At 46.7% G+C, this 23,987-nt stretch overlaps 1 protein-coding gene across 1 annotated transcript in view; it reads left to right on the top strand.

Annotated features, from left to right (window-relative positions):
• The window catches only part of LOC146182406 (metalloprotease TIKI1-like), a 116,273-nt gene that overhangs the window by 85,475 nt on the left and 6,811 nt on the right, over positions 1-23,987 (top strand). Inside the window, exons 5-6 of the mRNA XM_084577498.1 lie at positions 16,123-16,256; positions 20,822-21,015. Coding sequence (XP_084433624.1) covers positions 16,123-16,256; positions 20,822-21,015 — 328 coding nt within the window. The remainder of the gene's footprint in view (positions 1-16,122; positions 16,257-20,821; positions 21,016-23,987) is intronic.

The following is a 23,987-nucleotide window of genomic DNA, read 5'->3' as shown; positions in this document are numbered from 1 at the left end:
CTTCGAGGGCTACTAAAGAAGGAGCCAGTCAGCGAGAACAGTTGCCTGCGACACACCTTTAAATAATTTTGTTAAGAGCCAATGTAAGTGCAAAACCATCATCATAGGATATTGATATGTAATCGAAAACTCGAACTAAATGATTCCAAGACAGAATCCCCGAATAAATTGCGATCGCCGTCTTCCCTCTTCTTCGAGAAGCATGGAAGGAGAGAAGAAACGTACGAAGAAGCTATCTTAACAGAGCATATAAGCTGGTATGTCCTGTGGGAAGGGACAGCATCTGCGTGGGGAAAATCCAGAGTTTATCAGGCAGCGTCAGCCCGTCTATTACAAACCTGGCGTCGTGCCCGACCAGGATGACCCGATGCGTGAGGTGCAGTGCGCGGTGGTTGGGACGAAGAAAACAATTCATCAATCGAACCTTACAGTGTAGAGGATGAGGGGCTGACAGCGAGGAGCTTGCTGCGAAAAGTCGCCGTCGATAAGGGCACTATTCTGTACATATATGACCATATCTGGCCTGATTCACACCCAGACCGCCCAGATATACAAGTGCCCGTGTATAAAATATATCTGACCTAGATATGGCATTTTTGTTAGGGGTCGTTAACCTATACTTCCACCTGTGAAAAAATCATCAGTAAGCCGGAAAGCATCAGTCAAGCCGGCTAGATTTTCTCAGCGTCGACAGCTGTAGTTCGCCTCAAACGGAAAACAGGTTCAAGCACCCCCACTGTAACTGCTGCAAGCAAATTCTCCATTGTTTCTTTCTTTTCGCCATCTTTGAACCATGTGCTGTGATTGTACTATACTTACTCTTGTGCTTACTCGTAACTGACCCTTCCTGGTACGCCTCCTTACACCTACCCCTCTCTATGTTTAATTATTTAGTTTCTGATACATTTCTTTTCCCTTCAAAGTGCACTCTGTAACCCTAACTGGCAACCGGTCATCTGTTTTCCGTGTTTCCGCCTGACATGTCCCACCCCTAATCAAATTCCTGCTTTTGATTTCTGCTAGTATTTCATCAACTAGCCTGGCAAGAAAAAAGTTTTGACGTAGTTCATCAACTATAGTCAACCTCTATCTCTCAAGTCACTGCTACTTTCTGCTTTGCTCTTAACGTTACCTTTATCAATAAAGTTTCGAAAGCATTCGTTTGTTTCCTGGTAATAATAATCAACGCCAGACAGGTGCCGTCTCTTCTGATTTTTTTTTTCTTCTTTTCAAACCTCACTAGCCACGGGCAGACCACGCTCGGAGCTCAGCATAACGCTGAGGGGAAAGAATGACAGATTGCCCTTCCGAATCAACATCAGCATGTATGTACTGTTCTTTCCTTGCCAGGGATCGTCCGTCAGACAGAGTACTCGCACTGACTGCAAACGGGAAAAGGTGTGCAAGCAAGGAGCGGTCTTCTGAGGTTTCAAGAGGTGTGGGGGCCGTGCAGCAGCCTGAACGCTTTCGCGACGATCATTTTGTCTCTCTTTCGTTTACCAGCGTGTCGTCCCACCGCTTTTAGGACTCGCACCGACCACTGTTCCTGCGGCATAGTGCAGGACTATGGGCTGCAGATGGACTCTGAACGCACGGAAGTGGCAGCGGGGGACAGCCAAGAACGCATAAGCCGCTTTCCGTGGAGCCTGGTGGAGGGAGAAAGGCTTTCGCCCTTCCCAGATCTTCGGATACGAACGGTGTGTCCGCCGCTCTCCCGAACGCCTGGACAAATTGGGCCCGAGTGGTGGGGTGCTCCCCGCATCCCTGTCGAACGCAATGGCCGACTCGGAAGAGGAGAGGAACGGGGAAGAGTCCGCGCCCCCTGTTTGCACGAAAAGCGTGGACGTGGAGGAGTATGTGTGCTCTAGCACGAGTGCAGAACAGAGAGAAGGGGAGGGGAGCGCCTACGCACTAAATTCTTACGCTGAGAGATTTCCTCCGCCTCTTCCCTAAATCCTCCGGGAACGGACTGTCGGGATTTGAGCGCGTGAACAGAACACTTGAGGAGAGGAGGGAGTACGTGGCGTCGGATTTGGCAGGCCGTTGTATGCCCAGACAGCATACGTAGTCGTAGAGCGCTTGAACGGAGCCCGGGGAGTACACTTGTGTCGTTTATACGAGCCGCATAAGGCTCGAAACGGTTAACTCATTCAGAATGCGCATTTGCATGAGCTGCGTTTAATTCCTCTTGCTTTCAAAAGCTGTCTCCGACCCGCCGGGAAACTGTGACTGCCATAACTACATCACAGAGCGAGCCGTTCGAGCGCTCGAGATAGGTGTATGAACGACTGTGGTACATAGGCATGTGTTTGTGGACAGTGAGCGTTGTGCGGTAGTGGTTGCGAACCGCGCTTGCATTTCTTAAATTTACATTTCCATGTGCTCTTAACTAAATTGCCCAGTTAACTTGCATTTGGTTTGACCCCGGTATTAAGCAGCTGTGTGTGTGTGTGTGTGTGTGTGTGTGTGTGTGTGTGTGTGTGTGTGTGTGTGTGTGTGTGTGTGTGTGTGTGTGTGTGTGTGTGTGTGTGTGTGTGTGTGTGTGTGTGTGTGTGTGTGTGTGTGTGTGTGTGTGTGTGTGTGTGTGTGTGTGTGTGTGTGTGTGTGTGTGTGTGTGTGTGTGTGTGTGTGTGTGTGTGTGTGTGTGTGTGTGTGTGTGTGTGTGTGTGTGTGTGTGTGTGTGTGTGTGTGTGTGTGTGTGTGTGTGTGTGTGTGTGTGTGTGTGTGTGTGTGTGTGTGTGTGTGTGTGTGTGTGCGCGCGCGCGCGCGCGCACCGCAAAGTTGTTTTCGTTCCTTTATCATATACGCAGTTATTCGAGCACTGCGATGCAAGACCAGAACGCGCTAAGGGCTCTATGCGAAGAGAACTGATAATTAAGGTACTATTCAATTTGGCAGCATTCGTTATTCGGTAGCAGTGGGGCAGGGACTCTCGCACAACGCACAGAAGGCAATGTAGCGCTTTAGGCCCATACAAAAGCACGCTAGAACTTTCCGCAGTTCCTCTACACAAATCATTACAACTCCCCGCCAAATCCAGCAGATGTGCTTGTGGACAAGACCAAAGAAGAGACAGAAAAGAACCATTAAGTGTGAAATTAAAAAAAAAATCAAGAATTTCCGCAGTGAGGGAGATAAATTTCCCACCCTTCCGGGCAAACGTTTTCAGGGCGCGTGTACGTGCGGCCTCGCTTCAGTGGTGATGCGCGCATTTCTCGCTCGCTCTTCCCTGGCACTTTTCCAGCGCCAGGGGCTGCCGGAGCTCAATTTCTTCTTCCCACATCCCTCCAAGTATTTCTCGCTACCTTCTCTCGTTCTCTCTCTTTGACGCTCTTCTTTTCAAGGCGCGCGCTCTTGAGAGATTGCACCGATCCGGGGACAGCCTGACAGAGGAGGAAGAAGACAGCATGCTTGCCACATTTTCCACTTTTCTAGTCGCATTCAAGTCGCGCCACGCTTATGGCAAACAGCCGTTTCGTACCCAGGAATTTTGGACAAATTGTGGGAAATATTTTTTATGTTATTTTTTTCTTTTTACATATTGTGAAGCTGCGCCACAAAGATCAGTGTACTGTCACGGGTCGTTGAGACCCTCGGGAAATCGGGACAGGCGAACCAGGAGAGTGGGCGCAAGAGACCAGAGGTAGCAGAGCCGGGCGGAGCGGAAGGAGCAGCCAGTCCACGAGCGTTCACCTGCTTCTCGTTGGCGATTCGCGCCGGCCAGGCCATAGCAGTTCGAGGTAATAAAAATAAAACACATAACAACAATGACAGGTTCTCCCTCTGCAGGCTTGCAGTTCTTTCTTCTTGTTCCTTTTTTTGCAACTTATTTTTAAAAAAATGTACCCCAGTTGCTTTTATGGCAGCCTTAATTACTCGCTGTGAGTGGAAAACATATTTCATGACCAAATTTTTGGTACGCAATGTTCATGAAACTATCTCACAATATTACGCAAAATCCTCACAATTACAGATTTCCAGTGAGCTGGACTTGTCTGCAGATGAAGAAACCGAACAGTTTGCATTCGCAGGAGTTAAGATGTCGCAGCAGTGGCGATGTACAGATGTATGCCGAGCCAATGGAAGAGAGAATGAGCCAAACAGGTACAGTGCGGTCCATTGATAAAGGGAACATGAGGCCACGTTACTGCCGCGCTTTACAATGCACCCCCGAGAGTGCCAGAGACTAACGATCGCACAAGGTGTATGTGCAGTATAGCACGGCCGACTGTACTTCCCGGGCATGTACTCGGTGCCGTCCATTCTTGCCAGTGGTCGGCGGCAGCGCTTTGCAATGTGTTTAGGCCATGCGATCTCATGTTCCCTTTAACATTGAACCGTACTGTATGTCTATCTTTAGTCATGTAGGCTGTGAAACATGGCAACATCATTGCAATCTGCACGATGTATCACTTTAGGCGAGGCACGAGAATTACAACATAATGTTTGGAAGCAATTTATTGCACATCAAGTAATTAGTTAATATTCGCCTACACGCTTCTATCAGGGCAGTGACCTTCTCAAGTAACCTAACTTCGAAGACGGTGTTGTATGCTTGCTGTAGCGTTCTTGTCTAAAAATGTGTGCAAATATAAATCAAAGTACATACAAGTTGTTAGCTATCATCATGCGAGGCGCTGGATAAGTGATGAGATAACCAATATGAAGAGAATGAATGTCTCTATGAAAAGAAGGAATAAAATTGATGAATAAACTTCGAACTTGCAAAACTCAAACTCTACGTGACGGCACATAGGTAGGTTAAAAGCACTTACACGCGAAACCATAGCCCTCAACGTAACAAATCCAACTTACATTTTATTCTAGCGCCACAACGACTACAACTGTTATTTTTGCTCCTTCGACCAATTTCACCACCAGTACTTATAACGTATTTACTTGAATTGAGTCCGGCCTCGATTTTAAGCTGACACGCAAAAACTGAAGGTCAGTAAAAAGCGTTCCTCCAACGTCATCCGACGGAAAAATAAGAAAATTGAAAACGACTACGCTACTTCTTCTACTACTACTGCTAGTTTTACTACTAATGCTGGTTTTGCTACTACTGCTAATACCACTGCTACTACTACTACTACTACTACTACTACTACTACTACTACTACTACTTCTACTGCTACTACTGCTACTACTGCTACTACTACTACTACTACTACTACTACTACTACTACTTCTACTGCTACTACTGCTACTACTGCTACTACTACTACTACTACTACTACTACTACTACTACTACTACTACTACTACTACTACTACTACTACTACTACTACTACTACTACTGCTGCTGCTGCTACTGCTACTGCTGCTACCGCCATTACTACTGCTATTATTGTGCTTACAACTGGGCGCGCAGTTCCTCAGGACGTTTCTCGTGCGAGTCGCGACAAACACTCGACAGTCGGTAAGCGGCGGGAAACTCGGTACTTTCAAGGCCAGCCGGCGGACTCGCAGTCTCACACCGCATCACTTGCCGACGGCTGCCCCAGGAAGAAGGCGAGCCGAGCCGTCCGGCTCTGTGGGCCGAGATCGAATGCAAATGTAGCCTCAGCTGGCCGAGTCGATGCCTGGCGACGGTCGACAGATCAAAGACGCCGAGCGATAGCGGCTGCTCCTCCCCTCGCGACGAAATTCATTCGCACCCCCGCGAGGAATGATGGCTCCATTTTCCGACCCGAGGAACATCGGACTTCCCTGGCACTGTAGACTGCGACTGCGGCACGACCCGGTAGTAGCAGCAAAAGGAGAAGGAAGAGTACTTCGAAGTCCGTTCTATCTGCGTGAGCACTGCTACAATAAAGTCTTTCTCTCCTACCCTCCCCGCCCTCTCCTCCGTTATCCCCGTATGTCAAGGACCGTATGTCTCCTTCGGGCTATTCTTATTTTTTCCCTCTCTCTGTCCTGCCATTCCTTCTCTTTCCCACCTCCTCCTGCGCTCGCTGCCGGATGTGGTCCCGAGGCCTGCATTCATTGCGTCGCATCCACCGCTTCTCGGTGCCTGATAGAAACGGCTGTGATGGCATATCGGTCCCAGCTTTCCTCCCCTCCCATCCTCCGCTGGGGGTTTCGTTGGATGAGGTGTGTGAGTCACCTGTGCGTCGTGACTTTCTGTCTCCATCTCTGCCTTTGCTTTAACCTAAGTTTCTCGGTTAGATGGACTCACCCGTTTCTCTACCAGCCCCCACTGACGAGAGCTGTCGTCAACCTCTACGAACGTTAATCATTTCAGTCTAATATAATGCCCAAATGCCACTCATTACTTCTCAATTTAATGACTCCGCATCGCCACATGACACAGCTCTAGGGTCGCGTTACGCAGCTTTAGATTGTTGGGTTTTGGGGGACATGTTCATGTGATATTTGTTCGTGCTAAGGGGTCGCCGCAACATGGACGTTTGTCTTCGAACAATATTGGATGTAGGTGATGTAAGCGTAGGCTGGAGTAGGTGTTTCTCTGGAGGCGCCAGAGGAGGCAGGAGACTTCAGAAGAGAGCGAGTAATGAGGAGAGGATAGAGGTGCCTATTAAGGCGTTGGGTTTCGGTCCAGGTGGCGAAAAGGGAGGGGATGGCTCCGCTCGGTGATTATATTAGCGAGAAAGGGTGTTCACCCTCACCTTAGACGCCTTCGGGCCCGGAGACTCAGGTGGATTTGATGGAGAGAGTGTTTCAGAACATGTGTTTTTCAGAGAATTTTGAGCTCGTAATGCTTCATCTTTGCAATGCAATGACTTCGTAACTCGCTGGCCCAGTTGTACTTTGTTTATCCCGAGGATGCGGGTTAGAAATTGATATTGAAGAAATGGAAGGCGCATTAACCTTCTCACTTCTAGTGTTCTGTAAAGGAAGGAAAGAATGAGTGAACGAGGATGCGGGTGCGCCTCCTGGCCGCGGCAGCGCGAAACGCAAAAGACGAGCGTGTGCTGTGCGTTTCAGTCCACGTCCGAGAGCACCAGTTTGTCTAAATTACGTCGGCGCGCACCCATAGTGTTCATCTCCCCTCCATAACACGGTGCGGTGAAGGTGTTCAACGAGAACGAAGCAGTTCCTGCGCCTCTCTCTCTCTCTCTCTCTCTTTGTATATCCTTTGAAGATGTTCCGGCCAGCAAACGGTGGAACCACTCAGGTGAAACATGTTTAACTTTTATGTTTCAGAGCAAATTTTAAATCACAGAAAATACGCAGATCGAAGCGTGCAATATAGGAGTTGATTTCAGAATTTTTCGCATTTTACATTTTTTTTTCCTTCACATTTACAGCGTAAAAAGAACAATGAAAGCGTCTCTGTTAAACCTTGACGAGCCGTTTAATTCCGCGAACCGTGGTCTTCGCGCAAGACGGGAACGATCGCGGTATTGGCATTAAAAAAAAAAAACATGGCTCCAAAGCTCCTGAAACTTTTGAACAGTTTTTCTTATCAAAAGGTGCTGGCGGGTGGTCGCAGCCTTCCAGAGAAAAGTTTGCGTTGGCCCTTTTTCCTCCTACCCCTTTTTTTTCTCCCGTTCTCCAGGCTTTTCTAAGTGACAGCCCGCATATTGGGTACGTATGCACTAGCCAAGATGAGGGCAGAGGAGGCGTTTTCCAGAATGATGTATGCGCCAGCTTTCAGAGCACGTGTCGTCGTCGTCGCCTTGAAAAGGCACAGAGGTCGGCGAGGCGGCGACGCGATGTGCCGCGTGTGGCCGGCGTGGCTGCAGCCAGAGACACACGGTGCTGCGCGCCTAGAGGCCACGCCAAGGCGTCCAGGCGCCGGGTGACAAATGATCCAAGAGTGCACGCGCGCGCGCGGTTTCTCGACGTCGAGGACGCGACGCTGTGCCGCAGGGCGGCGTTCTCGCGACTCGGTTCGACGCCCTGCGCGTAGACGCCTCGAGCAGTATAGCTTGTTAGGGGGCGCCCATTGAGATGCGGTTCCTACAGCTCGAATTCGCGAGAGCAAACACGTGCAAGGAACGGCGTCGCTCATTCTTCTTCCAGTCGCACATCTGCATCAGACAGGCTTTTCCGTCTCCAGTGGTGGCAGTTACGGAAGATGAAATGACGTTGGAGGCCTGACGTTACATAGTCGCGTTGTATAGCCAGGCCTACCAATCGCACATATAATCCAGAGCCCTGCGCACCTTTTTCACTCGCCTTCCTTTCGCTGCCTTCATATTTTCCCCCGCCGCGCAATTGGAATTCCACCAAAAAGTTGGTAGACCCTATTTCATTTCCACATAACGAATTACTATTTCTTTATGTTTATGTGTCATGACGTCAAATTCCCCTGCATCCGCATGATGTTTCGGCGTCACAGGGTTGCAGCGTCAAAGCATTAAAAAAAAAAAAAAATGCCGTGCAGCTGGGGCCAACATTCAAGCAAGTGGGCTATGACGTCACGCCTACGTGCAGAGACATCATGTGCTTTGTGCGAAGAAACAGGGAGGAGAAAGCAGATAATAAGAGAAGAGGTTGTTTGGTTTGGTGTTAGGGTTTGACGTCTCAAATCGACTCGGGCTATGAGGGATGTCGTAGTGGAGGGCTGCCGATGGCAGATCTTACGTCACCGGAATCGCCACCGTCCTCTCAATACGCATGTTCGTAATCAAAGCACAGGACGCTGACATGGCGGAGGATTGAATTTCATATGAATTGGCTTTGATTTTGTATTTGATCGTATCGTTTTTTAACATGTTGTGAAAACATGCCCTTTGATAAAGTAGTAAACTACAGAAAACGACAAACACTGGATTACTGAAGGGAGCCCAGCAAGGTCTGGTGGCAGCATTCCGAAATCCATATGGCATTCAACCTGGTGCGGTCCTTATCCGACCAAGTATATCCGGAGGGCATGGCGAAAGGGACACGTCTAGAGCAGGTGCTCAATACAATAGAATAAATATAATAATATGTAATCTTTGATGTGCATTGAGGAATACGAAATACAGATGGCAGGCCTGCCAAAGCCTCAACGGCAGGGCATGGCAGTCGGGTCGAAGAAAACTGAACGAAGATATTAGCGGGAAAGAGAAACAAAAAATTGTATTTGTAGAAGAAGTACGTCGAGGATGGCGTCGAATTCGGCTGGGCGATCAAGACCAACACAATCTGCGCGATGGCAATTCCACACTTCTTCCTCTTCGTCAGCGTTCCGCGAAGGGGCCCATCTTCTTCTTCACACATTTTAAACTTTTTGAATTGTCCACCCCACAGGAAAGAGCTGAACAAAAAAAAATTATACGGGCACTTAAGCTCCGCCTTTAAGGGTATGTCGGGATAGCCTAACACCGCCTTTTCTATCCGCCGTTTTTAATAATAATAATAATAATAATAATAATAATAATAATAATAATAATAATAATAATAATAATAATAATAATAATAATAATAATAATAATAATAATAATAATAATAATAATAATAATAATAAGCTGTGGCTTAGCTTGTGGTTAAACCTGGAGTTACGCGAGAGCCATCTTCACGGCAACGCTTAGGTTCGGCTTGAAAGTAGGGATGGCTTGGCTTTTGCACACAGTAGTTTATCGTTTCAGTTTTATTTATGGGTTGGGTTGGATTGGGTTGTGTGGTTTAACGTCCCAAAGCGACTCAGGCTATGAGAGACGCCGTAGTGGAGGGCTTCGGAAATTTCGACCACCTTGGGATCTTTAACGTGCGCTGACATCGCACAGCACACTGGCGCCTTGCTTTTCGCCTCCGTCGAAAAGCGGCCGCCGAGTTTTATTTATGTCATAGGGACACCTTTTACCACTAAAGTGCGATGAGGCGAAAGCCTCTATCGCGCGATGTCCGAAGCCCTGCACTATACGGCACCTCTTTCTGTTTTCACTCCCACCTTCGCGATGACGCAATAGCGTAAGCTACCAGCCAACATATAACGCCCGGGCCCGCTTTAACCGAGCCGTATATACGTGTCTGCGTGGCCTAGGGATAGCATTAATGCAAGGGTTTTGGCAGGCAGATTGTGATATCACCCTCCCATATAAAAGTAGAGACCCGAGTTGGGAGCTCCTGCCAAACAAGGCAACCCTACGCCCAGTTAGTGCTCGGCCATGTCAGCTGCCAACGTTACTAGATCTAGTAACGTTGGTCAGCGGCCACCTACAGTCTGTCAGCGCGATTCTCGTGATTTTTCGATCACAACGACAACGCCAGCAGACGGCCACCGACGCCGAATTTTCAGTGAACAGGGCCTTTTAATGCTACCGCATTAAACGGGGCAGGAGGCGCTGAAGAGGGCTAGGAATTGTGCTGGCCACGGCCATGTTACCGCAGACGTGTGGGCCGCATGGAGGCGTAACCTTCGGAGTAAGATCTCTTTCCAGCGCGCAAGGCCGCCAGAGAGGTCGGAGCCATGCGGTATAGGAAAAGTGATCGCGCGGCGCGCCAAAGGCTTTCTTTTTCTACGAGGAGCCTTGCAGAGGTACCAGGAATTTAAGGGGACAAGGACGTGCTATGCGAGGCTGGTGGTTACATATTAGGCCAGCGGAGACGAAAGTGCAGTGCAAAGTTATATGTAACGCGACCATAATAATTTGGAATTACGTTTTTAATGTCATAGCAACGCTGTCGAGCTGGAAATCATGGCTCTGGCAAGTGCTATTTGAGGGGTGACATAACTGTGCACTAGAGGTCGTTGGACTGTGACGTCACGGGACCACGTGAAATTGTCAGGTTGGTAAGAGCTGTCATTGATATTGGACAGTGAGGTGATAATCGAACCCTCCGTGAATCGCGAATCAGTCTTTATATATATATATATATATATATATATATATATATATATATATATATATATATTTTATGGAAAAAGACGCGAAGGTCCTGAGAACGGCAGGGACCGAATTCGTCGGTGCGTGAATACGCGCCTGAAAAAGTGTAGCCTGCGTCCGGGAAAAACATTCGTTGCTCCACGGCAGCCGTGTTCTCCGTTTTTCATTTTCTCCGCTTTTACCGCCCTTCCAGAAAACTCAGCTTGGACCGCGTGCAAATATTCTCCATTACTCCGCGTGTCCTTCGAAGAATAACAAACTTTCCGCTCGACAACTCCTACAGACTTCCGGGCGTACGAAGGGTACACTTCAAAAGTAGGACTGTTTATCGAACGAACAAGGCGGTCACCTCGGACGCACGTTTGTTCCGTGCAAAGGAGTTAGCAGCACGAGATGATTATTAACTTTAATTAAAGGGGGCTGGTTTTGACCCGAAGTATACCACATGTTTCAGGGAAGCTAGTCGCTAATATTTAGAAATAGGCTTTATGAGATATAAACACTGCTTTTGTAGTGCAATTGTGTCAGTTGGTGGACATCAGAAAACGGGAATGTTAGCTCACACCCTGGTTAACTATTATCTGATAATTATCTCTTTAACTACCTAATATAGAGTTAGACGTTCAGTAGCTATTTGGGATTTATATCAGGTCATTGTTAATAGCGATTCCAGTTTTTCGAATTTAGAAAACGCAGTTACCTCAGCGCTGTGGCCCAAAATTTGGCAATTTCGTGCCAAAAGATGCGCGCTTCCGCAAAACCCGTACTACAAGCACTAGCCCACCGCCGTCAATCAATGGCGTAAGTGCCCTGTCACCTCCACTTCGCAATGTCGCATAAACCGGCATATCTAGGCGGCACCGCTCTGCCCCGCCTGCGATGTTCGCTGCTGCCTGCAGCTCCAGCCCATGCGAGACACAAAAGGTGAAGTGGTACTTACGCCATTGATTGACAGCGCTCAAGCTGAGCTTAGATCTCAGATTTTCCGAAAGCCCATGCCATTTGCCGCGTGATACAGAAAGCTATCTGAGCCGAAGTAGTCACGTTTTCAGAATTCTGAAAACTGATGTGGCTATCAATAATTGCAGACTACAAATCTCTGATTGCAATTACATGTCTAACTGTAATAGTTAAAGTTCGTTATCGGAAAATCACGTTTTCAGAATTCTGAAAACTTATGTGGCTATCAGTAATTTCAGACTACAAATCTCTGATTGCACTTACATGTCTAACTGTAATAGTTAAAAGTTCATTATCGGAAAATAGCTAACCAGCTTCCTTTAGTTAACATCACACCCGCCTATCCTTTCTTTTTTTTTTTTTTTATGCCCGCTAAAACTGGTACAGCTCCGCCGCAGAAATCGTCTTCCTATCTCAAAAAGCCTATTTAAACAAATAGAGGCTGGTTTCCATGGAACATCTGGCATAGCGTGAATTATTGGACAATGGCGCGTTTTAGAATAGGTGAGCCTATCAGTTATAGGACAAGGGGAATAACGGGGCGCAACTGCGCATGCGCAGAATGTTGGCACCGAAATAGAAAAGATATTGGTTAGGCATGATTCGGGTCTCTCTATCTGTGCAGACCATATTAAAAAAAAAAAAAAAAACTGCCTATTTGCCAGATTAACCACATCATGCCCGACATCATTCCTCGCCGTCGCAAGATTACGATTCCTCATTTGCGTCGCCGCTTATAATACGTGGTTCGAGCTGTCTTCCGCCCCTCTCTTCTTTTCATTCTGAACCCCATTTCCCTCTCACATATCAGCACCAAGCACTGTTCGGTGCACCCGTTTTTCGGCGGATGGGAAAGCGGATCGGTCCATTTAAATCGAATGCCATACTTCGGATGCGCTCGACAATTCGTCCCATAGCGTTCTCCCCTCTTTGGAATTTCAGCGCTACACTCGGTGCGAGAAGCGCGAAGGGCGAGAGAACATGGTGGAATTCAGAGACAGCGATCCTGCACGGATGAGAGAACGATCGTCGCGCACAAGCTACATTATCCATCCATCCCCATCTGGACCGTTGTGTTTCCTTTTCCGTATGCGCTGAGAACGCGATCCAGCTTTCGTTCAAGCCAGCTGCATCGGCGAAAAATAATTTGAGGGAGTAATCGATGCGGGGAGATGAAAAGAGACTGCTCTTCCTTTTTCTCTGCGCGAAGCTGTGAAGATTCGAACGCCCGAGGTGCTTGCATTCATCGATTAAATGGCCCGCGATCGTGCGAACGTTCGAAGTGGCGCGAATGAGGGCGACCATCGCTCGTAACTTTTTCAAACTTCAATTCCGACACAATTGTTCTTGCAGGCGCCTCGCCTCGCATACTGGATCTTCACGGAGCGATTTATTTTTCCGTCGTGTCTTATTTCCGTGTAAGCGAAGAAAGAGATAATCTATAGACTATAAACGAGCATACGCGAAGTTCCTAAGAGAATTCATTCGCTGCCCATTTGCTAGCCGGTGAAGCGGAAGAGGGGTTGGAAGATGCTCGTTCTAGAAGTTGTAATGAGCAAGATACATGTGATGGCTTTTCACCGTCGATTACTCTTTCTTTTCAAGACATCACAAATACCTGCGCACACAATCGAACACCGAGCTTCAAGACAATCAGAAGGCTGCGCTATTTACAAATTGCCTTCCTTTACTTGACCAAGCCGCAGCTAAATCTATGTTAATTTAATAAACAACATTGTCTTTTTTTAGAGATATGCGTTAGGTTTTAAATAACTTCCTTCGTTTTTTCAGTTCAGACTTAAGTGATGCAGATCCTAGATATGAACACATGCAGTGCGACAAACCAAACCTGAAAGCAAGCGGTTAACAAATATGTAGTTCTGCTAGTATGACAGGCAAAAATGCATCACGGGCGACTGTGACGTTTATAGTGGGCTTGAACTAAAGCCCCCAATCTCAGATTTAGCCTGTTTGTCCCAAGCCTCCATCAACTTGCATCCACAGGAGATGAATTCAGAATCCCTCGCTATCGCATTACGCTCTCATGGTGCGTTAAGCATCCTCAAAATTTTACAGTGCGCAATCATTTATCAGACCTTTATCTGGAGACTGCTTGATCTTGAAACCCGGAACCGAAACCGAAACAAAGTGTAGTGAAAAACGACGCGCTAGCGCATTTAATTCGGCTTTGACCTAACCATGCTAACTAGCACTTAATCTTTTTTTGTCATGCTCAACCGACGTAGTGCTGCAGCCAGTAGGCCAAAATATAGACGCGGGTAATCCAAGATAACCTTCTAGGGCGTATCGATTTGCCCGCTGATGCCATCAAAGGGCCACGCGACTTCGCCAAACTCCGCAAGCCGTGTCGAGCGATGGTCGTATAACTCAATCTTCATTAATCTCGATCGCCATTAAGGTGTCCGCGGGCCTACCGGGATGTGGGGGTGGGAAGGGTACGAGGGATACAAAGTGGGTCTAGGAGCATCTTTTTTTTTTTCTACAGCTTAACTTGTATGCTATGCTGACCGCATCCCGAAGATACCGAAGATTTTAGGGAAGAGGTGATGCGTTAAGTTGGGTCCGGGCTACGTAGCTGATGCTAATGCACGACCACGGCGTTGTTTCGTCGGACATGTTTACGGGGATGCAGTGTCTGCACTTTCTGATAAAAGACACGATCTGCGCGGATCATCATCATCATCATCAGCCTGACTATATCCACTGCAGGGCGAAGGCCTCTCCCATATTTCTCCACTTAACCCGGTTCTGTGCTAGCTGCATCCACTTGACCCCCGCAAACTTCTCAACCTCATCCGCCCATCTAACTTTCCGCCGCTCCCTGCTACGCTTTCCTTCCCTTGGAATCCAGTTTGTTACCCTCAGCGACCATCGGTTATCCTCTCTTCGCACTACATGTTCTGCCCATGTCCATTTCTTCTTCTTAATTTCCCCTAGAATGTCGGTAACTTGAGTTATTTCTCTGACCCACTCTGCACGCTTCCTATCTCTTAATGTTACCCCTACCATTTTTCGTTCCATAGCCCTCTGGGTTGTCCTCAACTTAAGTAGAACTCTCTTCGTTAGCCTTCACGTTTCAGCCCCTGCGCGGATAGACGCAAGCAGCTGCATGGTCGGTGCTGATTGGCTTGATTCGGGATTAGTTGCTGAAATAAAATATTTTTTTTTCTTCTCAGCGGTGCAGAAGCTCTAAATGAAAAAGTTTAGGAAAGGGTTAAAAAAAGGTAAAGAGCAACTGAACTGGTTTAAGAATTTAACGAAATTAAAGAAATCGAATGTGCGAAAGTTACAAACAAACCATGTCAAGTCGTATTGCGCTTAATTGGGTTTAAAATGATGACCTAATCATCTAAGGACGCTGTTTCGGCATTCAAGCTTGTCTGTAGCGCATAGCGAGTACTAAGGAGCCCGATGATGACGTCGTCTACAGAGGCGGTACGTTCACAACGCAGAAACGCTTACCCTAAGGAAGAAAGCCAGCATAACGGAAGCTAGAGGCCGAAAAGCATTTTTTGGGCCGCATCTGCAACGCGCAGAAGGCTCTGTGCAAGAACAGTTCAAATATAAAACGTCACAAAAAAGAAAAGTGTTGTTTTCGTTATATTGGAAGAATCCTAAAAATTGTCGCGAATTCCATACTCTATTAGTTACATTAGTAAATGGTCGCGAAAACCCAGCTGGTAAGCTTAACGTACACATTTCATACGTTTTGATGTTTGCATCTCGTCTAATTATAAAAAGAAAAAGAAAAAAATGTGCTCAAGCTTCCTTGAAGTCTTTGCAGAAGCCCTCGTCCGTGCTTCAGTGTAGAAACATTGAAACGCCCGGGTTTAACACGTGCCGTCCAATTTGCGGTAGGACATATACTAACACGAGTTTATTCCCCAATCTGCTGCTCCTCTTTCCCTCTAATAACATTGCACCGCACAATGCGGCAACGTGAGTGGGAGACCACCCTTCTGAGCTGAGATTTGCAGACCCATAGAAAAAATGGTGTCCCAGGCCACAGCTACAGCGGTGGTGGCCTCTGGGATCCTGAAATAAGAATTCCACTCGCAATTCTTCATCTCCACTTTTTGTTTTTGGTAGATAACTCTTCTCAACAACAATAACAACATACACCTATCAAATTAGTTTTCATGCTTGTTACGCTGTCCCTGCTTATATCATTTTCGCTACCCTCTACCTTCCTGCCCCATGAATGCCAGGATAAAACTGTTGCATGTTTTAGTGTACGGTGATCTCGATGTGCTGATCTTCTATTATCTGAAAGGGGCCACCATTTCCAACCTAATCTCGCTGCCATATTCATTCGGCGACTCTTCAGAGCCCTACCAAATTCCTTACCTTCTCGCAGGTCCTATTCGCCCTTGACCAGACACTGCGGCAACATGAGCGCATCAGGCGTGGTGCACAACGCTCTGGTTATGGCGCCGACGAACTCATACGGCACTACAACTGCGGAGACTTGGACGCCGTGGTCTTCTCGAGGTATCTTCTTATGCATTATTTCTTGTTTATTTTGCCCTAAGGATTTGTGCACAGCTTCGTTCAAACGTCTTGAGACCACACGATTTGCTTTTCAGACGTATAGCGGAGCACTTGCGACAACCCTAAATATCTGCCAGAGCTGGTCCTCACTTTGCAACATACATGGCAGAATTACTTTTGAAAAGTGATTAAATTACATTACTAATTACTTTGCTGAAAATTGCAGAAAAGTAATTAAATTACGTTACTCATTACTTCTCCCAAAAAGGAATGAAATTACATTACAATTACTTTTACTGAGTAATTCAATTTTAAATTACTTTCTAGTTTCCATCCATGTAAAAACTAAGTAAACCTAGTAAAAAAAAAACTTGTTCTCCAGACGCGAAGCACACACATTCTTTCGTCTTTCCGCCAAATTCCGTCCCAGAGAGCTATTCCTTCCCTCTTTGCTATAGCACTTGTCATTACAAAAACAAGACCAGAGCAAAAACCGGAACAGACCAGACGCACTTCAGTAAAAGTAATTTCGAAAGAAATTAATTACTTTTGCTGCGAAATTAGTACCAAAAGTAATCCATTACATTACTAAATTACCAAAGGGAAAACGTAATTATTTACATTACAAATTACCAAAAAGGTAACTAAATTACAGTAATTTCAATACTGTAATTCAATTACTGCCATGTCTGCTTTGCAAAGCATCTTCGCTTTTACAAGTGGCGCACGTACTTAACTGCAAGTCTCTGAAGCGAATTATTCAACCTGAAGACGTTTCATTAAGACCATACATAAAGGACCAAACGGTAATGTATCGAAATAAACAAGCAGAATCGACGTGGACAGGAATAAATATTGCATACAAAACAGCATCACATGTTGCTTTGCTGGTGGTGATGATGCATTGTATACGCGTATACAGTCATTGCTGTGGGATGTAAAATTCGAAGATTCCAAACCATTACAAGGACTGTGAATGTTACCATCTGCTGTTACATACTTTGATTATCAAAGGGTATGAAATAAGGCTCGAAGGTGAGCTCATTGAAGTGATAAAGGCTCATCAGAATTAGAAATAATGAATTAGTGCGCCGTTAGTACATACGGCCGAAAAATAACAGCGTTTTTGTTATTATCTTAATTTTTTGGCCTTCATCTGTGCCTTGCCTCCACCACTCTCTCCAGATTTCATGATCAGCGACATTATGACTGAAAATTAAGTCTGCATATTCACGCTGCTAACACTATCGAATTTATCTTTTTGAAAAAATAACTCTCTAAAAGGTAGCACCCACCTCGCCCACTTCTCCGCTGTCATCCTTGTGCCTTTGAGCTTTTGCATCTCATGATGACCTACCAAACATTACTCCTCTTCTCGTTTAGACCCAACTGTGATGAGACAATGATTCATCCCGCCGTTAAACAAACTAAATCTCTCTCTCATGTGGTAAAGTTCACTTGTGGCCCTTTTTTAAAAAAAAGTGCTTGTTCAAGCTTAGACGGCGCAGGCTTGTGTGTGTGTGTGTGTGTGTGTGTGTGTGTGTGTGTGTGTGTGTGTGTGTGTGTGTGTGTGTGTGTGTGTGTGTGTGTGTGTGTGTGTGTGTGTGTGTGTGTGTGTGTGTGTGTGTGTGTGTGTGTGTGTGTGTGTGTGTGTGTGTGTGTGTGTGTGTGTGTGTGTGTGTGTGTGTGTGTGTGTGTGTGTGTGTGTGTGTGTGTGTGTGTGTGTGTGTGTGTGTGTGTGTGTGTGTGTGTGTGTGTGTGTGTGTGTGTGTGTGTGTGTGCGTGCGTGCGTGCGTGCGTGCGTGCGTGCGTGTGCGTGCGTGCGTGCGTGCGTGCGCGTGTGTATCATTCACCAAAGCAGGACAGTCTTCATATTTAGCGAATACTCGAGCACGGCCGATAGGCTGCAAAAGAAAGCTGCAATCAACCGAGAAGTCGACATCCACCTGCACGGGCCATAAGGCTCTATAAATGTGTTACACCGTTGCCAGGTAGGTTACATGGTGATAACAGATGTATTAGAATCATATACTCCCGGCCTCGGCGGCAACTTCTCGATGGAGGCGAAAGGCTAGGCGCTCGTATGCTGTGCGATGTCAGCGCATGTTAAAGAACCCCAGGTGGTCGAAATTTCCACAGCCCTTCACTACTGCGTCTCTCATAGCCTGAGTCGCTTTGGCACGCTAGACCCCCAAACCAAACCAAATTACAGAATCATATACTCCAGCTCTTTGTATTTATCAAATTCTCATATCGGAATAGGATTAAATAGGTTTAATTTTGCTAATTCGCATTTACCAAGGCGCAGCCAATGGTTGCGATGGGGTTGTTCACCTAAAGCAGTGATCCCACATAAGGACAAATGTTTATTCGCAAAATTGGCTTCTGAGAAATCTGTATAGCTTCTGTGCACCTGTACGGCTGTATTCAATTGGCTGTTAATAGTTACTCGCGTGATAAGATCGTGTTTCACCTTGGGAGGTTTATGTTTTAAAGACATCGAACTGAATTATTTCGACATGCATTTAATGTACTATTTACCGCGGTTCTCAACCTTTGGTTATCATGTGCCAATACTTTTGTTTATTTTCACTTTAATAATAAGTGCTAATACATCCAAGCCAGGTCATATAGGCTATTAGACACTGAGCGCCCTCCCCCCCCCCCTCCCCCCCTTCCCTAAAAAACAACAATCCAATAAACAAAACTCTGCCGATTGTTTGCAGCAAGCTCCCCTTTAGCGCATCGCTCCAGCTCGTTTGCGTGATCCAGCGAACTTTTTTTTTCCCACTGCTAACTATTATTGTGACCAGGGTTCACGTATCTTCCTTCCTTCCGCCCCCCCCCCCCCCCAAAAAAAAACAGAACAAATATATATAAAAAAAGAATTACGCCCCCGTGTAACAATGGCCCTTGTCCCACATCCGCGGGTGAGTGAGTACTTTTTCTTTAATTATTACCTTGTCCTTTATTTCTGCGGTAAATGAAGGGGAATGGTGGGTGGAGGAGGGAGGTGGGGGGATGTAAGCGGATCTCCGCGCTAATGAACACCAAACAGCCTTATTCGATCCTTGCCAAACCTTTCCATCGCTCTACTTCAGGGCAGGGTGGGGCTTACCCGTCGTACGTGATCCACAGGGTCGGCTTTTTTGCACCATGGCTATACGCGCGGAGAAGCACCCTTCGCAGGGGATGATAAGGAAGTATACGTGCTACGTTGGCTATGTGCAATGCCGTTGCAGAAAGGTCACGAGAACAATCCACGAAAAACCCAACCGGAAGACTGCTGTCAATAGCAGGCTTACTCGCGCCAACAGAGCACGTAGGTTCATACAGAGAACAACTGTAAGAACGTAAGTACGGATGGGGCCTGCAGAAAGTCATGTTGGGAAAACGCCGAAACAGGACATAGGACAAGGCTGTCACACTTCGTGTCTTGGGATCGCTTCTTTAGCATGGCCTCGCGCAAACTAGCCCGAATACAAACCATTCTAGTGAAATTCGGTAGAATTTTTCTTATGGCTTTCATGCTCCCCACCACCGATTCATTTTGGCAAAACAGACAAAAGTGCACACAGGAATTGGTAAAGAAAGATATTAAATAACAGACAATGCAAATGCAAGGAAATAACTTTCCGGGAGTTTGCACCAAGGAAAGTATTCGTAAGCCGGCTTACAACGACCTGCAACACATGAGCTGTACACGTCCAATGTAACTCGCGTGCTTTTTTATTTTATATGAACATCGCGCGACGCGTTATCAATGTGATCAGATATTAGCTGTGTTGCGTTCATAAGTGAGTGAACCGCAGCAATAAAAGTAGGTAGGCACGATCTACCACTGTAATTTCGCGAACGATTTCACTTTCTTTTAGCATCCCGTCATGTTCGCTTTGTTATATCGACAGTTGGTACGACACCGTCTAATTATTGTCCGAGGTCAAACTTTATTGCACGGTTCTTTCTGGCTATGCTGACGTTAATTCGGCAGAAAAAGACGCATCTATCGGCTGAGATGTGAGGCAGATACTGCGCCTTCATTTCTCCAAAAGCGTCTTAAACAAAAAAGAATATAAATGTGTTCGCGGAATGAAACAGCGTTGTTAATTAAAGCGGCCTTGCGTCTGCTCTTAAGGCGTAGCCTGAGCGCCCCCGTAATTTTATTAGTGCGTTATCGGTAAAATGCACTGCGGTTCTGGGGCCTATGCCGCCCACCGCGGTTGGTACACAGATTCATTTATCACTGTTGACAGGTGCTAAAATAGAGAGAAGGAAATTCCCCGTTTTGTCTTGTAGCGAATAGGCGGTAGAGAAGAAAGACTTGGATATAACGAATGACTCGGATAAAACAAAAAATTGCATCAACAAAGTCGATCGCCACTAAATTTATCTTTGTTGGGCAATAGAAGTTATTTTCCTCCTCCTGCCAGGTGTGCCGAGGGAGGAAGAAGGGGAGATGCCATTTCCGTTGGACAATAAAAGCTCTTTCCTCCTCCTCCTCCTCCTCCTACTGCTAGGTGCACCGGTGTATCACAGCACGCTCACTCGGTGGTTTGACTATGCAGGGACACCGCGCAGGTTCCTCCGCTGGCCAACACGTCGCTGCGGCTGTCTGCGCGCGAGCTGCGGCTGGCACGTGACATCGACCGCTACTTCCGGCACGAGCTCATCTACAAGCGAAACCACCGCATGGGGGATCGGGTGCTGCGATTGCTCAGGGCCAACCCGGGACAGAGCTTCTTCTTCGCCTTCGGGGCAGGTCAGGTCCAGCGCTTGAACGCAGGCTCCAGTACCGCGTCCAGTCACGTCAGAGGCCTGATATCTGGAGTCACTGATATCGTGCTGGCCTATGCCGGATATTTACGCTCTTGTGCTTTCCTCTACGCGATGTTACAAACAGTTCCCAACAGCCAGAATTACCAGACGTCCACTACGCGATGATTCCGATAAGCGACATTTTTGCCTGCAGCTACACCGCCATTTTGAGAGCAGTTCAGACGCCACGTGCTCGAGTGGAGGCAGCCTGTATACAATGTGCGGTCGTCAGCTTGGTTCTTGTTGTTCAGCTTTAATCATCGCAACAGACCGACGCCCATGGTTAAGCTACATGAACAGGACGGGAACGAGCCTTTTTCGCTTCTTACCTCTTCCTCCTCCTCCTCATGTGCTTAACAGCAAATCGGGCATTATACCTGGTTAACAATGCAGCCTCTGATATATGGAGTGTAAAAAGTGCTTTTTAAATGACGGGTGATGTCGCATGCAATAATTTCAGTTACCTCAAGCTTCAAACACAGTTCCGTAACTAAATTCGCGACGCCTGCAAGTTATTGTTGAAGCTGTAAAGTAAAAACATCTCCCAGTTTTTATTGGCCGGAATGCGAACACGTGATCCGGAGCTGTGATGTGACCCGAGCTTTCCGATGGAACAGCCGCGCATAATTACAACTTGCACTACGAGCAGCAACGCCGCAATACCAAGAAAACATTTCTCGGTAAAAAAATATCGTTGTAAACTGAAGTCAGTGCCTTAGCTGGTCAAGAGTCTATGTAGTTCCAGCCTCTTAACTTACTTTTGTTTTCTAATATTTGGGAATTAAAAGCAGAAGGGGGAAAAAAAGCGAGACCAGCGAGACGCGCGGGCATTTTTTTTTTTTTTGTCCCGCGCAGACGCTCCTTCCTCCGCAGGCGTCAATAGAACAGAGAAATACAGCACGAAGTTGCATACATCCTCCACTCTCTGCTTGTATTTTTTTTTTTTCAACTGCGTTACGCGCAATTCAATTCAAACGATCATACTTGCGTAGCGCCGTGCTTTGTTCATTCCGCATTCCTAGGTGCGCGATTAGATTCCAGTGTTTGCGCAAACAAACGAACATAAAAACAAACACGCAAATGCACAAAAACCAACAGATAATCAAATAAACAAACGAGAACATAACCGAGAAATAGTCGCAATCCTCCACCCAAGCCCCCTGGAGGACGCCACGGCTTCCCTCGTCGCGAGCGGCGCGGATTTCTTCGTTCCAGACTCAGCTATCCTTTTCTCCTTTCTGTTTACTCCCCCCTCGGTCCCTATCCTTCCCCTTTATACTTTCTCTCTCTTTTTTCTGTTTTTCTGTAGCTGGATCTACCATGCCACATCTTTTCTTCGTCACTTACAGTAGAACCGAAGAGGCGCATCCGCCAGCGACAGAAAACTAAGCCGAGCGCGCGCAAAAAAAAAAAAAAAAAAAAAAAAAAAAAGAGAGAGAGAAGGTTCGTGCGTTTTCATCCCACCAAAGCGTCGAAAGGTCTTTGCGACTGGAGCAGCCAGCATAACGGGGTAAAGAGGAAGAAAAGGGGCAGGCAAGAAACGCAGGGAAGACGCAAAAACAATAGGGAAGAAAGGGGACACGTGAGTGAATTTTTTTTTTCTCTTCGGCTAGAGCAACCGGCGGCGCGACCGGTGCATCCAGGCATGAAAAGGCACCAGCAAGCAAAGCATGTGGAGCAAGAGTAGCTTGAGCAAGCCTTTCGTTCTGAGCTCTTCCGCGAGCGCGCTATTGTTGGCTTGAGAAACGTGCTCTAACAGAGACCGCGCACACGCTAGGGGGAAAAATATAGGGAAACAAAAACAAATGTGCGCTATTCTTCCGACGGGCAAGGAGGTTGCTCTGGGTACGGCAGAGAGCGATGGGAAAAGATGCCTGCAGCGAATCCCTACGTTTCTTGAATTAGAACGAGTTTTCCCTAGCGGATGACTGGGCATGGAAGGGCTATGCTGGGGAATGATTTGCGAACCGCATTTCTCGCGTCTCTTCCCGCCTGTTTGGGATAAAAGTTACCCAGGAGGTTGATTAGCTCAGCTGGCGGAAATGCCTCGTCACGGAAGATAAATCACTTTTTTTTAGATCATGTAGGTAAGGCTCTCTAGAGCCAGGCCTAGAAGACTGAAGTCACTAATCTAATGTGAGTGCCCCAGCAGCGGCTGCATTTCGGTGGAGGTGAAACAAACAAAAAAAAAAGGATGAAATGGTCATGTACTTTGATTTATATGCACATTAAGAAACCGTAGATGAATAGTGGACGAACTGTGCTCTACGCAAGCGTGGTCCCTGCGGGAATTACTGTTTGACTCTACTAGAGGATAAGTTGAGCAGGCAGTGAGTAAAACGTTACACCCTTTCGGTCCCCCCCTCCCATTTCTTTCTCTCAAACAGCATTCCGTGCTTCTGTAAGTCGACGAAATCGCAGGCGAGCTCGACAAAAATTCGTTTGTTACGCTTATTTCGCGCGAGTGTATTGTCCTTACAAGGATAATTCTTTTTTTTTTTTTGCCTCAGAATTTCGATAGTCCAATCAATTTCAAAGCAGTTTACTACTTCATAACACGTACATAAAAAAAAAAAATGGGTGGAAAAAACATCTGCGCAAAGTTCCTAGTTTGAGTCCATGCAAAAAGTGCATAAAATAATGCACCCAGGCGCCAGTAACAAACAATTGTGTAAAATGCAAACACTTATAAACTGTGCAAAGGCTATACATAGCACTAACAGTATGACTGGGTCAAAAGCACTTTTCTAATTTGCCTAGCGTGAATGTGGTCCTGGAGAGGGACGATTCAACTGGCAGGCACATCGAGATTAAGCACTTTTGTTCGCTGATTATGTACAGTCAGGGATAAAAGTTTGTGGGACAGGGATTCGTGGAAAACCATTTATTCCTTCGTTCCCTCTCTAGTTTGGCTTC

The sequence above is a fragment of the Amblyomma maculatum genome, chromosome 8 (assembly GCF_055883805.1).
Source record: "Amblyomma maculatum isolate TAMU_Amacu chromosome 8, ASM5588380v1, whole genome shotgun sequence".
In the NCBI taxonomy this organism is placed as follows: Eukaryota; Metazoa; Arthropoda; class Arachnida; order Ixodida; family Ixodidae; genus Amblyomma; species Amblyomma maculatum.
This window is presented reverse-complemented; position numbering and strand designations above follow the sequence as displayed.